This window comes from Citrus clementina, unplaced genomic scaffold, assembly GCF_000493195.1.
Source record: "Citrus clementina cultivar Clemenules unplaced genomic scaffold, Citrus_clementina_v1.0 scaffold_3, whole genome shotgun sequence".
Taxonomy (NCBI): Eukaryota; Viridiplantae; Streptophyta; class Magnoliopsida; order Sapindales; family Rutaceae; genus Citrus; species Citrus x clementina.
In genome coordinates, this window is record NW_006262339.1 from 29,558,732 (window position 1) to 29,573,744 (window position 15,013).

Below are 15,013 nucleotides of genomic sequence, written 5' to 3' on the forward strand. Positions count from 1 at the left end.
CTATGCCAACGGACGACACTTTATTCAATAATGGATCCCTCTAACATTTCATATGACAATGCAAAACGATTATTACATTAACCGTATAAAGCAAAATCCATCTACTTGATTTCTCTCCACTTAGTTCATTACAAACCAGATTTGCAAACTCAAATTGCAAACCCTTCTTCCAAATCAAACAAAAGCCATATCTCATTCACTCTGTTGTAAAATTCAAAGGGAGAGTTATACTGTGCAACAATGTAACTTGAAGTTGGGTCTTCTGCACGTCTTTTCTCAATGGCTGCAGCCCAGTTAGTGCCTGCAAGGCTGGCTTGCAATGCAGCCGCTTCTTCACCAATGTTAGAGTCTGATACAAACCCGCTGAACTGTCTCACAGCTGCGTACGTTGCTTTCCATTGTTGGATATGGAGGCCTTTTGCTGGAGGTGGGTTGGCTTGGTTCACCTTTGGGACGTAAAAGCTAACGGTGAATGAAGATTCACAGAAGGGTCCATCACTTGGTAAAACTTCAGTGATTACTGGAGCTGTCATCTCTATTGTTTGCTCATACTCGTTCTTTCCTTGAATGTAATCAAATAGCCTGGAAGAGGATATATAAAGCCATACGTTAACATGACATTTGTCCAAGACAGTTCAGTGTGTGAAGCACGCTGAAAGGACGATAGAGAATTAGAGAATCAAATGCTATAAGGCTCTGAAGGGATAATTGATCAAATATTTCAATGACTACATATTTGTAAGGATAACACAGCAACTAGTTCCTTTAAGGAAAGAACCCAAAAAAAAAAAAGAATAGTTGATTCTCAATGAACCCCCATTAGATCTTAGTAAGATGGTAAACCACTTTTACTCTCGAGTCGAAGTCCCTCATGTGCATATAATTTTTTCTTGAGTTCAAGTTCCTTTGTGTGCATTTTTTTTTTCTACGACCTATTATGAGTCCAATATTGACCCTTGAAGGCTTAGATATTTGGACTATGGCAATTAAAATAAATCTAAGATTTAAAGCACTAGGGAGGGATGGAATAAGGAAATTCTAAAATACATAATACAACCAATTAATGCATGTATGACATACATAATTTAATTTAATATAACCACTATTTACACGGTAATTTTTCAAAATAAATACGCACATATCATAGTATCATTTGCCTATTATATGATTAATACGGTATCTATAATGCATTTTAAAATTTCTCGTCCAATAATTTATATTAAAAAGCAATATTAAGCATCCCAGCATTCAATTCCTAATTTGAGTCCTAACTAATGCAGTATCCATCTATTATATGGTGATTAACAAATTTTACAAACTCTAAAATCCATCATCTAAAAAAAAATAACACATGGCATTAGACCTCACTCAAATGTTGGGATCCTAACATTATTGCTATATTAAAACAGGTCTCGAAGACTTTCATTATAATATTCGAAAAAATGAAAGATTTAAAGTCCTAATCTTGTATTATCTGGTTTTCTATCTATAAAATAATCGCTAGTCAAACAAAGCAACGACAAAAAACGTAAACAAACGAAATCAACAAATTAAATAGATTACTAATAATTCAGAATTAAGAAAACAATCTTACTGGAGAAAGCCAGTTCTGGTAGCTTGAACTAGAGAGATATCTTGAATAGGGGAAGTAGACATCCACATGGACGAATTATAGCGACGAATTGCAAAGCCATTGCCAACATGAACGGTCTCAAAGCTTGGACACTCAATTCTGTTGCATGTTGGTGGAAATATTTTCAACCCCTTTGAAGATTCAGGCCATAAACCCAAGCTCAGATTTGAGAGTAGGCCCAGAAGAACTGAAAACTTTAACATGCTCAAGCCTGCAGCCATTTTTGTTTTTTGAGTGGAGAGACTTCTGGGTGCTCGATGGTGAGGATAATGGATGAGTAATGCCTCAACGCAAAAATATTTATCACCCACAGTGTTCGTGTTTTTGAACTGATGATTTTCTTGAGGTTCATGTGAAGACACGTGTCGTAACTTTTTTCATTTTTAATTTATCGAAAAATCGAAATTTATGGAAAAATGCTGACCAAATGGGTCTTGGTGATAAGGCTGACTTTTACTGTTTTAAACCTTTTTAACCAAACAATTAGATTTAGTATTAAGTTGAGTTTTAAAATTATAAGTTTAATTTATTTTTTTACAAATTTTGAGATTAATTTGTATTAATATTATAAGCTAAATAGTATAATATTTATGTGTTACATCATGTAAGGAATTAGTAAGAGATCACCACGTGATAACTTCTCATTAAGAGATTATAGGATTATTTGTAGTTTAATTAACTTAGGGATATTATCATTTTCCCACCAAAGGTATTCTGACACATTATGTCAGTACCACGATTTGGTAAAACCATCAATTTACTACAAAACGTTTAAACTATTAGCATTTTCTCATTATTCCGTTAAAATTCAGTTAATATGTAATGGAAAATTTATAAAAGATCAATTTTACCCCTGGAGCATAAAAGACCATGTAATTAACCTTGAGCTTATAAAATTGAGCTTTTGCTTTATCTCACCAACAAGTTGAGTTTTATGTGATTTAAGATTAAAATATTAATCAAACTACAAAATTATGTCATTTAAGAAATTATATTTAAGTATTTACTTAATCAAAGTTTTAGCTAACCAACAAGTGACTTAGATTTAAAACTCTAGTTGATCGCTCATTTGAGAATGTTAATTCACTTACTTAGCAATATGTGGTATTTTCTTTAAAGATTTTGAATTGTTTGATGGTTGTGAGAGTAAAATTTAAAATAATAAAAACTAATATAATTATCATGTTAATGTAATAGTCTGAGTTTTAAAAAAATTTTAAAAATAAATATTTTTTTCCGTGTGAAAAGGATCGAAAAAAGGTTTATTCAACTAAATATTATTTGGTCCCTATCATTTTAAAAGTTTAATATCTTACCTCAAAATTAACATACTTTTTATTAAGCATTAACCCCTCAAAAAATTAAATCCTATGGCATTTCGCTCCAAAATTTCCAATTCTTAAGTTGCCCTAACCAGAGGACCCAATCCATTTTTTTTTTTAATTTTCTCCTAAAGATTATTTGGATGTGAATAAAAAACCCATCCACTAAATTCGTGTGATAATTATATGGTCTTTTACGCTCCAGGGGTAAAATTGACTTTTTATAAATTTTCCGTTACATATTAACTGAGTTTTAACAGAATGGTGAGAAAATGCTAACAATTTAAATGTTTGATGTAAATTGATGGTTTTACCAAATTGTGGTATTCACATGATGTGTCAGAATACCTTTGGTAGGAAAATGATAATATCCCATTAACTTAATTTCAATCAATTAAGTCATTAAATTTGTCTATCTTTCAACTTAATAATAATTTTTAGTCATTATATAATTCAGTGTAGTTGTAGCCTCTACTAGAACCCGGGTTCGATTCTTGGAGGTAGTAAGTGAGGTAAAAAATATATTTAGGCTTGCCCACCCCCTTACCTTTAAAATAAAAAAAAAAGTTATTAAGCTAACATTTTTAGCTTAGTATTTAATATAAAAAATATGAATAATATCATTAAAAGATATTCTATAAAATATCCTTATATACTTAATTAATTTTTATCATTACCTAAATAAAAATTAGTAATTAGTATTATTACCTATTTTATAACTTGTGATAATATAGTAGCATACTATTAGTATTCTTGTCTTTTCATTTTCTTCTTCAAATTAGCATTATTTATCTCCATAATTTTTTACGAATATTTTTCATAAAAGATTGTATTCAATTAAAAATGATTTAAGTAATGATAATATATTACTTTATTTAAATTCTTTACATGTTTATTATTTTTTAATGTTTATAATTTGTAAGGATATAAATATAAAAATACAAATTTTAAAAATTTTTTAAATTAAAAAAAGTGAACAACTTAACATTTATTATTAACAATTCTGATAAAAAATAAACATATCATTCCCTGTGATATTTAGAATTCAGATTAATTTTAGATGTATTTAAATTAAAAAAAAAATACTATCTGTGTCATGAAATCCACAGGTCAAGTCTCAAGATGAAAGACTGACACGTCACAACGTTCCCCATTAGCCACATAATAGTTAAAGGGTTTCCATGGTATATACAGGGGCAAATTTTGAAAGACTTGTGTTAATTTTCTGAAGTAATACGAGATTTACAAACATCGTGTATCTCCGAGTCAAATATTAAAGACTTTGAAGTTTGCAAGATTGATAATACCCACACTTGAACCCGCGAGAGTGTTCATCACTGTTTTGGGACTAACTTTTTCTAGGTTAGTCAAGAGATTTCTTTGATATAAATCAATTTTCATGGAATCTCTGTAATGACTCAGTTGAGCGCACGCATGGTGTTCGATGAAATTCCTGAATAAAACTTAACATTTCTTGGACGAGTAAGACGTCATTTGCTTTAGCCATTTCTTTTCTTGCTTACACGTTTGTTGAAAGGAGGACCATGAAGAAACAAAGTTGCATGACAGATCCTATGCCCGTTACTGCCCAGCTCTCATCAGCTGGTGGTGGTTAAGAAATTATGCGGCTGGATTTGATGTTTGCCTTACTCATCTGATTGTCTTCCTAATTTGGTGATTCTAGTTTATGATAAAGACAGTGAATTAAAAGCCACAAGCACCTTGATCTCTAAAGTTCTTTGTTGTGTTGGTCTGATGCTGCGTTCAACAGTCTACCTCCCTGGCTCTTATTAATGTCTTATATGTTTTATTTTTAAGAAGGCAGTAGGGTTGATAAAGCACAAATTGATTGTTTGATCCTCCGATGACCAGTCAAATAAAACTACGTAAAACCATTCAGTAAAGTTTTTAGAAGTACATTCAACAATATTTGTAGATAAAATCCTAACCTGTTTTCAGAAGCCTCAATTCCAAAAGGGATGGAAGAGTGTCTCTTATTATCCGAATCTTTCCCAAATTGTTTCGATATATATTTGGCAAAACTCATGGTATAAAATTTCCAATCTTGATCTTCGAAACTAACTTTCTCGATGGACTGCTTCTGGTTCCGCACCAACATTTTGGGCTACACCAAAAACTTTGTGGGATCTCATCAATTTCATCATCAGATATTGCTAAAACGAATCTCAACTTCAACCATGATATTTTGGGCTACACTAAAAACTTTGATGATGGAAAGTGGCAGCAAGAGGAAGCTGATTTCTATAGTTGTCGATCTTTCTCTTATAGATTTGTTCAAGTTGAACTGCAAGGCTATTTGGAAGTTCTTTTCTGGCTTCGTATTGTATTATAATGATGGATGATGCTTTGGGGGCCATTTGGATCTGCACGTTCATATTTGGGGAAAAAAATTAGTGATAAAAAGAACTATAAACCCAACTAGATTTACTCAATTTATAATATTGCAATCCCAGGGTGTACATATTATTTTGTTGGTATTTTATCACAATATATTTTTGGAGGAGTAATCGAATAGGAGTAAGCTACATGCATATTATGCCCTTCTTTTTAGCTTTACTAGTTAAGGAAAGGATGAATTTTATATGAGGAGCTAATGCCTAAACGTCATACATAACTGTTGATTCTGCTACGACAAGAAACAACAATATACATACAATTTAACCTCTCACCAGGCTTATAAGTAAAGGACGACTTTCACTTATTTCTTTACCTCCTATGTCTTCGTCTTGCTCTTCTAACATTCTTCTGCTGGTCTCCTTCAACCATACGCACAAACCATTGTGGTTTTCCAGTTGAGAATACCATGTATCCAATGGACAATCCAATCACTAGTCCAGACGCATACCCCATCTTCGCCATTTTCCAATCAAACCGGCTAGCAGTTTCGTCGTGATCAGAAGAAGCCAAAGGAAGTGCTTCTGGCAGGCCGTCATTGCTACATCTCACAGTCAAGGGCTCTCCACACAAATGAATGTTCCCTATATAGGAATCATTTTCAAATGTGTTAAATTGATTGCCTCGAGGAATGCGTCCCCAAAGCCGGTTATATGAAAGATTTAACAAGTAAAGGGCTGTAACGCTTAACAACTGCTCTGGGATTCTTCCATCAAGCTTGTTGAAAGAGAGGTCCAATGATTCAAGTGCTGTCATATTCTCAAAGGAGACCGGAATGTTACCTGTCAGGCTATTGTGTGAAAGGTTGAGCACTTTTGAGTGATTTAAAGTTTCCTAGTACTTCAGGAATCTCTCCGTGGAACCGATTTCTTGAAAAATCCATTGCTCTAAACATGACTAAGATCTTTTGCAATTGAAAAGCATGTCCTTTCATTGCCACCGTTATGGACTCGTCATAGAAGGCTCCACCCATATATTCAAGTCTTCCCTGTTCGTCCACATTCTTCATTGCTTCCATACTAGGAAAAATCCTTCTTGGTAGAAAACCAGTGAATTCATTATGAGAGAGATCAATGATTCGAAGGGCTTGAAAGGGAAATGTAATATTGGAGTTGCATAGTGGACCATAGAATCGATTAGACCTCAAGACAAGAATTTTTAGCTCATGAAGTGATCCCAACCAGCATGGAAATGAGTCACTAATCATGTTTTTCCCCACATTGACAACTTCCAGCTTAATACATTTAGCCAGAGATCTTGGTAATGGCCCTTCTAATTTGTTGCTATTAAGGTCAAGACTCCTTAAATGACTTGCATTTGCAAAAGTATCATGGATGTGACCCTCAAGGCTGTTGTTCTTCAAGTGCAGAGTAATCAGCTCAGTGCTAAAGTTTCCAAGACATGGTGGAATTGTTCCGCTCAAATTGTTGTCAGATAAGGAAAGATATTGAAGGGAACTCAAGCTGCAAATAGATGGAGGGATCTTTCCGGACAATTTATTGTTTGAAACTAAGAAGACTTTTGTTGAAGGTGGTGGAACCAGAATTGATCCTTGGATTCTGTTGTTTCGCAGATCAAGGGTGGTGATATTCATCCATGGATGTAGCTCTATATGCGTCATAAAATTGTTAGAAAGATCAAGATCAATCAAACTCTTCCATCCTGGAGAATCAGATTTCGAAATCCGACGTTGAATTCTGTTGTTGGAAAGGTCTAAGAGGTACAACTCCTCTGAGTTTCTCAAGAAACCTGGGAACTCAGTGATATTGCAATAAGCGAAACGCAATACCTTAAGACTAGGTAATGAATATTTGATACTGATATTGGCAGAAGAGGTAAATGAAAGTAGGCTGTTATTTGAAAGATCAAGAAATTGAAGCTTTTTTAACTTTGAGAACTGGTCGAATCTGATTGCGCCACTCAAATTATTTGATGAAAGATCGAGAATAGTGAGGTTCACTAATTGAAAGGTGGAATTAGGAATTGTACCACGGATCTCATTTTCTTCCAAACGAACATCTTGTAGTGAATTAGGCAACTGGAATAGATCAATAGGACCATTAAGCATGTTCTTTGAAAGATCTATAGAAAGCAAGGAAGGCAGAGTGAACAACCAAGATGGTACTCCGCCTTGGAAATAGTTTCCAGAAAGGTCGAAAGTGGTTAAATAAGACAATCCACTTACATGATGAGGCAGTTGGCCCGTAAAATGATTTGATGCGAACGCAATTTCAGTAGCTCTGGTAAGGTTTCCGATTGATGTTGGAATTGACCCAGTGAAATTGCAGAATCCAATATCTAAAACCTCCAAGAAAAATAGATTTCCAATTGAATATGGTATTTCACCTAAGAAATTACTGAGAGAAAGATCCAACTCCCTAAGAGGACTACTCCAATTAGACTTCGGGAGATAGCCAGTGAGTTGACTGTTTAGGTTTAAAAAGAGTATTTGAAGATTTGGAAGACGAAAAATGTCACCTGGGAAATTTCCTTTAATCCTAGTACCACCCAGATCGAGATCCGTCATTGTTGAAGACAAGTTTAACAGAGAAAAAGGTTTGATCAAAGACATGTTTGTCGCTCCCAGATGGAGAAGACTTAACTTTGTAAGGTTACTCGCAAGCAAATCAAAAGTTCTTTGTTCGATTGTCAAGACACAGAAGGAAAGGTCAAGATGAGTTAGTTTGGACAAGTGGGACATTTCATGAGGGGCTAGACCACCAAAATTAGAAGCCGAGAGGTTAAGATATGTCAATTCCTTCAGCCGTCCAAACTCCGGAGAGAGTTGAGAACCGAGGAAATTGCTATAAGCAAGGTTGAGGGATTGGAGATGGGAAAGATGAAAGAGGGTGCTATTGTCATCGATGGTACCTAAAAGCCAACTGCAGTTGCTATAAAGGTCGAGGCCGATCACGTTTCCAGTCACATTATCACACGTTACTCCATCCCATGAGCAACAATCGGTACCCTCCGTCCAAGAGTTCGTCTTAGGAGAAGAATTTTCTTCATTGCAAAAAGAGTAATTCGCTGATCTGACGGAAGTGTTATTTTTAAATTGAAGCAAAGCCAAACTTTGTTCGGGAGGGCAGGAATGAGTTGTTTTAAAAGAAAAGTGATGGAAAGGTGATGAACAATCAACTTGAAAACTATAACCAAGCAAAAGGAAGTAGAAGAATAAGAGAGTGCAGGAGACTTTGTTATAATGCCATATGAACCTCTCCATGGTTTCTAAGAATTAATGCAAAGAAACGTGACAATTACTTATCATATGTCTAATTGTTGAGAGGCGGGTGGATGAGTGTTTATATGAATTCCAAGGACTGTATCTTTAGCTTTTATGTTTCATTTCCGGGCCGGGCGTGTTGCGAGTTGGTCAAAGATTGATTCAAATGATACATTTAACATTTTCTGAAATGCATGAAATGGAATGCAATGGACAAAAATAAAAAAAAATTCCATGAAATGCATTATCCTCCAAATGGCGTGAAAGAAAGCATACGATGGAATAAATACGAGAGACGGCCGCGGCTGAGTTTCACGAATTATCTTTCAGCCGGCCAATATCATTTGTTGACTGAAATCCAACGAATGCAAGGATTAATGAGAAAAATAGAAAAAAGTAGTGGATAACTGGATGACCGGGTTAAGTTCCATTTTTTTTTTTTAATTCTGTTACTAAAAGGTGTTCGCATTAATGGTTTTGTTTTTTACCTTGTTTCACAGTATGGACTTAAAAGAGCAATCTCGATTCAAGCAAATCCAAAGAGTAGGATATTTTTATATTTGGCATTACATATCATATGCACAAGTATGTAATGGTGTGTTTACTTTAAAATTGGGAAAATTGAAATTCAAAATCAAAATAATTGAGAGTATTTACTAATTAAAAGAGAAGGGGGAATGAAAATCAAGTATGTGGAACCCACAAATTTTACAATTTGAGAATAGGAACTTGATTCTCAAGGGGATTGAGAATGAAATTTTCATTCCCAGAACTACCATTTTACTCCCATTAAATTTTCATATTCTCCAAATTACCTCAATCAAGTAATATTTCTTTTACATTTTGATCCTTACAGAATTTATGAAAATGCTTAGAAAATTTGTAATATTTACAAATATATCCCTCAATATTTATTATTATCATTATTATTAAGGTTTTGCTAAGTTACAATTAATATAACTTACAGCCCAACTAAAATAATGCAAAAATCAGGTGGGTTCCACTACCATTTTAATCATTTATGCATATTTTAGGTGAATTGTAAGTTTTATTAATTATCATCATCATCATTGTATTTATTACTGTTAAATTATTATTATTATTATTCATTTTTTATTATTTTTATTCTTGTTATTGTTATTATTATAATAGATGCAAATAATACTAAGTGCAACAATTAACAAATAATATATTAGTAACTTACAACAATTTCTTTCAATTTCAAAATAAAATAAACACATGAATGAGAGTACAGTTCGTTCCAATTTCAATTCCTATATTTTAAGTAAACAACTTATTTTGATTACTTATTTAATTTCAACACATTTCGATTATCAATTAATGAATGCACCATGAAAATATATCCTCTATTTATAAATCAATTAATAATTGGCTCCATACTTATAAATCAATTAATAATTGGTCCACATTCTTCATTGCTTCCATACTTACAAAGATCGCTCTTGGCAGAAAACCAGTGAATTCATTACGAGAGAGATCAATGATTCGAAGGGCTTGAAAGGGCAACGTAATATTGGACTTGCATAGTGGACCATAGAATCGATTAGATCTCAAGACCAGAATTTTTAGCTTCGGAAGACATCCCAACCAACACGGAAATGTGTCACTTATCATGTTGTTCCCCACATTGACAACTTCCAGCATGTTACAATTCGCCAAAGATCTTGGTAATGGCCCTTCCAACTTGTTGCTATTAAGGTCAAGACTCCTTAAAGAACTTGCATTTGCAAATGTATCATGGATGTGACCCTCAAGGCTGTTGTTCTTCAAGTCCAGAATAATCAGCTCAGTGCTAAAGTTTCCAAGACATGAAGGAATCGTTCCACTCAAGTTGTTGTGAGATAAGGAAAGATATTGAAGGGAACTCAAACTGCAAATCGACGGAGGGATCTGTCCGGACAATTTGTTGTTCGAAACTAAGAAGACTTGTGTTGAAGGTGGTGGAACCAGAATTGATCCTTGGATTTTGTTGTTTTGCAGATCAAGAATTTTAATTTCCTGCCATGGATGTAGCTCTACATGTGTCAGAAAGTTGTTGGAAAGATGAAGATCAATCAAATTCTTCCATCCTTCAGAATCATGTTTTGAAATTCGACCATGAATTCTACCATTGGAGAGGTCTAAGCTTGTTAACTTTCCTGAGTTTCTCAAGAAACGTGGGAACTGGTTGACATTGCAATTAGATAAATTCAATTCCTGTAGACTAGGTAAGGAATATTTGATATCCATATTGCCAGAGGAAGTAAATGAGAGTAGGCTGTTGTTTGAAAGATAAAGATATTGAAGGCTTTCCAACTTTGAGAACATGTCGAACTTAACAGTGCCACTCAAGTTGTTTGATGTAAGATCGAGATAAGTGAGGTTCACTAGTTGAAAGATGGAATTAGGAATTGTGCCATGTATCTCATTTTTTTGCAATCGAACTTCTTGTAGTGAATTAGGCGACTGGAATGGATTAATAGGACCATTGAGCATGTTATTTGAAAGATCTATAGAAACCAAAGAAGGCAGAGTGAACAACCAGGATGGTACCCTGCCTTGTAGAGAGTTTCCAGAAAGGTCTAAAGTGGTTAAATATGACAGTCCACTTACATGATGGGGCAGGTGGCCAGTAAGATAATTTGATGCGAACACAATTTCAGTAGCTCTAGTGAGGTTTCCAATTGATGATGGAATTGACCCGGTGAAACTGCAGCCTTCGATATGTACAATCTCCAAGAACGGTAGATTTCCAATTGAATCGGGTATTTTACCTGCGAAATTAGTGAAAGAAATATGCAACTTCCTAAGAGGACTACTCCAGTTAGAGTTTGGGAGATAACCAGTGAGTTGGTCGTTTCCAAATAAATAGAGTACTTGAAGGTTTGGAAGACGAAAAGTTTCATCTGGGAAATGTCCTTGTATACCAGCAGTACTGAGATCAAGATATGTCATTGTTGAAGGCAAGTTTAACAGAGAAAAAGATTTGATCAAAGACATGTTTGTTGTTCCGAGATTGAGAAGGCTTAAATTTGTTAGGTTACTCACAAGGAAATCAAAAGTTTTTTGTTCGATTGTCCACTCATTTAGGGAAAGTTCAAGATGAGTTAGTTTGGACAAGTGAGATATTTCATATGGGAGTAGGCCACCGAAAAAGGAACGAGAGAGGTTAAGATATGTCAATTCCTTTAGCCGTCCAATCTCGGGAGAGATTTGAGAACCGCCAAAATCGTTAAAAGCAAGGTTGAGAGATTGGAGATGGGAAAGATGGAAGAGGCTGCTATTGTCATCGATGCTGCCTTCAAGCCTGCTGCAACTGCTGTCGAGGCCAATCACGTTTCCTGTCACATTATCACAGGTTACCCCATCCCATGAGCAGCAGTCGGTACCCTCTGTCCAAGAATTCGTCTTAGGATAAAAAACTTCTTCATTACAAGTAGCGTAATACCCAGGATTGGAAAAAGTTTCATTTTTAAATTGAAGCAAAGCTAAACTTTGGTCGGGAGGGCAGAAATGAGTTGTTTTAGGAGATGAGTAATGGAAAGATGATGATGAACAATCAACTTGAAAATAACCAAACAAACACAAGAAGAAGTAGAAGAAGAAGGGGGCACAGGAGACTTGATTATAATGTGATACGAACCTCTCCGTCATCATTTCTAAGAATCAATACTCAGAAACTTGACAATTAATGTCTAATTGTTAAGAGGTAGATGATAAATGTTTATACAGAGGAGTTTTTATATGCTTTCCGTGGACGGTATCTTTGGACTTTTGTATTTCATTTCCAGGCATGTTCCAAGTTGGTCAAAGATTAGTATATCTGAAATGCATTAAATTATGAAATGCAATTAATGGACCAAAAAAAAAACTAGAAAAAAATTCCATGAAATGCATGATCGTCCAAATGGTGTGAATTAGGCAAGCATGCAATGGACCAAAAAAAAAAAAAAATCAATAAACGGTACCCATCAATTAATGTTAAATTAAATAGATGTTTTTAAATACGAGAATGTGGAATTTTTAGCTAATAAATTTAATTTTGAAATAGTATAATCAGTGAGTATATACGAGAAATATTGGCCGCACATGAGTTAAATTTTCTGTATCCTTTCAGCCGGCCAATTTTCTGCGTCCTTTTGGCCGGCCAATTTTCTGCGTCCTTTTGGCCGGCCAATATCATTTTTTAGGATTTGTTGACTGAAATCCAACGGATGGAAGTTACTGAAACCAAAAACAAAATAATAATAAGTATTATCTATTAATAGCACACCGTCACATTTTGACTGTTTTTCTGTTTTGTTGTCACTATTTGTCGTAAAAATAACTTCTAACATGGTCTAAAATATTACTAAAAAATAATTGATGTAAAAAATCTTTAAGCAAGAAAAAATGTTTGAATTTTCCAATTTTTTTTCTTTTTTCCCAATATAGCATTCTCATTAAAACGAATTGAGTATTCGCGAAAATACTCACTCATCAATTAACCTACAAGAACGTCATAAAGCAATTAACAAGAAAAATAATCGTTCAAAAAATCTGTACTCCAAGAAATTCAAATCTGTCTCCTCATGGATTTCTCCTTCTTACGCCTCTGCTTCTCTATCTCATTTGGATATCTAAGCCACCCTTCTATAGTTTTTTATTTGGGGCCGATTAAAATTTACCTGATGGGCTGTTATGTTAAAATTTTGTAAATTGTTTTACACATTAAAATTAAAATTGAAGGGCTAACATAACAATCCTTGCACAAATTTACCTGATGGGCTGTTATGTTAAAATTTTGTAAATTGTTTTACACATTAAAATTAAAATTGAAGGGCTGTCATTCAATCCTAGTGCATATGTGCAAGGAGGGCAATGGTCATAGTTTGGAGACTGTTTTGCACATTACAATTGTAAAAATTAAATTGAAGGGATGTCATTCAATCCTAGTGCATCTGTGCAAGGAGGGCAATGGTTATAGTTTGGAGACTGTTTTGCACATTACAATTGTGAAGGCCCATGTTAGCTGAACTTATACATACACATAACTGAATGAGATGATTGAATTAAGGATTGGAAGACTTTTATTTAAAGATTGAACACTTTGATTGATTGATTTAGAGTTCCTAATTAATGGTGCGTTTGGAATTGAGATTGGATAGCTGTAGTTTAAAAACTGCAATACTAAAGTGTTTGGTAAATACTAACTGCTGTACCTTAGAAACTATGTTGAAATGATTTTTCACTTGTATCATGAAAAATATATTATTTCTTTAATAATTTTGTTAAAATTATTATGTAAAATTTATATTTACTACAAATTATTAATTTTTATTTCATACTTATAGTTTTTTTTCCAAAGCAGCTGTAGTTTAAAAGTTACAACACCTCAATCCCAAACAGGACCTAAGTATGTTAGGAATCTCTTCGTGGAAATGATTGCTGGAAAAGTTCATAGCTCTAAATATGATCAAGATCTTGTAGATTGTAAACTCTCTCCTTTTTCATTGACACCGGCACAAAATCGTCGTAGTAGTATCACCTATATATTGTAACTCCTGATCCCTTTTCCAGCTCAGTACAAATAGCCAAAGATTTTGGTAATTGTCCTTCCTACTTATTGCTATTGAGATCAAGGCTCGTTAAACAACTTTTGTTTACAAAAGTATCCGGGATGCGGTCTTTAATGTTATTGTTCTTCAAGTGCAGAATAATCAGCTGAGTGCTACAGTCTCTAAGGATGGTGGAATGATTCCGCTCAAATTGTTGTCCGACAGGGATAGATATTCAAGTGAGTCAAGTTGCAAATTGAGGGACGGATCTGTCCGGACAATTTGTTGTTAGAAACTACGAAGTGTGTTGAAGGTTTTTCAACTTTGATAACAATTCAAACTAGACCGTCCCATTCAAGTTAATTTTGGGGCTGGGAAGCTGTTGGTCCAAATAGTCCGTCCCGCCAGTGTTGGCATTGGCGTCTGGTCGCAACTCTGCACAACAGCACGACCGTATTTCAGCATCAATAGACTCTGTATCTCTAAGTCAATTATTAGAGATTTTGAAGATTGATAATACCCATAGTTGAACAACACAATAGTGTTCATAACTTTTGGTTCGTTAGAGTTTTCTTTCACATAAATCGATTTGATTAGATTTTGTGAACTTTATAATGACTTGTTGAGTGCATGCATACTGTTCGAACAACTTCCTGAACAAAACTTAACTTTCTTGGACAAGTATGATATAATTCGCCTTAGCCATTTTTTTTTTCACTTGCTTAAGACATTTCTTGGGAGGAACATGAAGAAACAATGTGCACGACAAATCCTGAGTCTGTTACCGCCTAGCTCCCATCAGCTTCTAGTGGTTAAAAAATATGCGGCTGGATTTGATGTTTGCCTTACCTGATTGTCTTCCTAGTTACAGTGATTCTAATTT

The 15,013-nt window shown here is 34.3% G+C and overlaps 3 protein-coding genes across 3 annotated transcripts; all 3 read right to left on the bottom strand.

Moving 5' to 3' along the window:
* Window position 1: 1 nt before the first annotated feature.
* Window positions 2–1,933, bottom strand: LOC18050096 (heme-binding protein 2). The gene is made up of 2 exons (XM_006442191.2): window positions 1,595–1,933; window positions 2–582 (listed from the first exon to the last, which is right to left on the bottom strand). The coding sequence occupies exons 1-2, from the start codon at window positions 1,852–1,854 to the stop codon at window positions 150–152; spliced, it is 693 nt and encodes a 230-aa protein (XP_006442254.1). The 5' UTR covers window positions 1,855–1,933; the 3' UTR covers window positions 2–149.
* Window positions 1,934–6,160: 4,227 nt separating this feature from the next.
* LOC18050095 (receptor like protein 30) lies at window positions 6,161–7,897 on the bottom strand. The gene has a single exon (XM_024187321.1). It carries the CDS (start codon window positions 7,895–7,897, stop codon window positions 6,161–6,163), a length of 1,737 nt encoding a protein of 578 aa, XP_024043089.1.
* A 2,097-nt stretch (window positions 7,898–9,994) lies between these two features.
* On the bottom strand, window positions 9,995–12,247 carry LOC18050097 (receptor-like protein 9DC3). Its single transcript, XM_006442195.1, has one exon. It carries the CDS (start codon window positions 12,245–12,247, stop codon window positions 9,995–9,997), a length of 2,253 nt encoding a protein of 750 aa, XP_006442258.1.
* Between the last annotated feature and the right edge of the window lie 2,766 nt (window positions 12,248–15,013).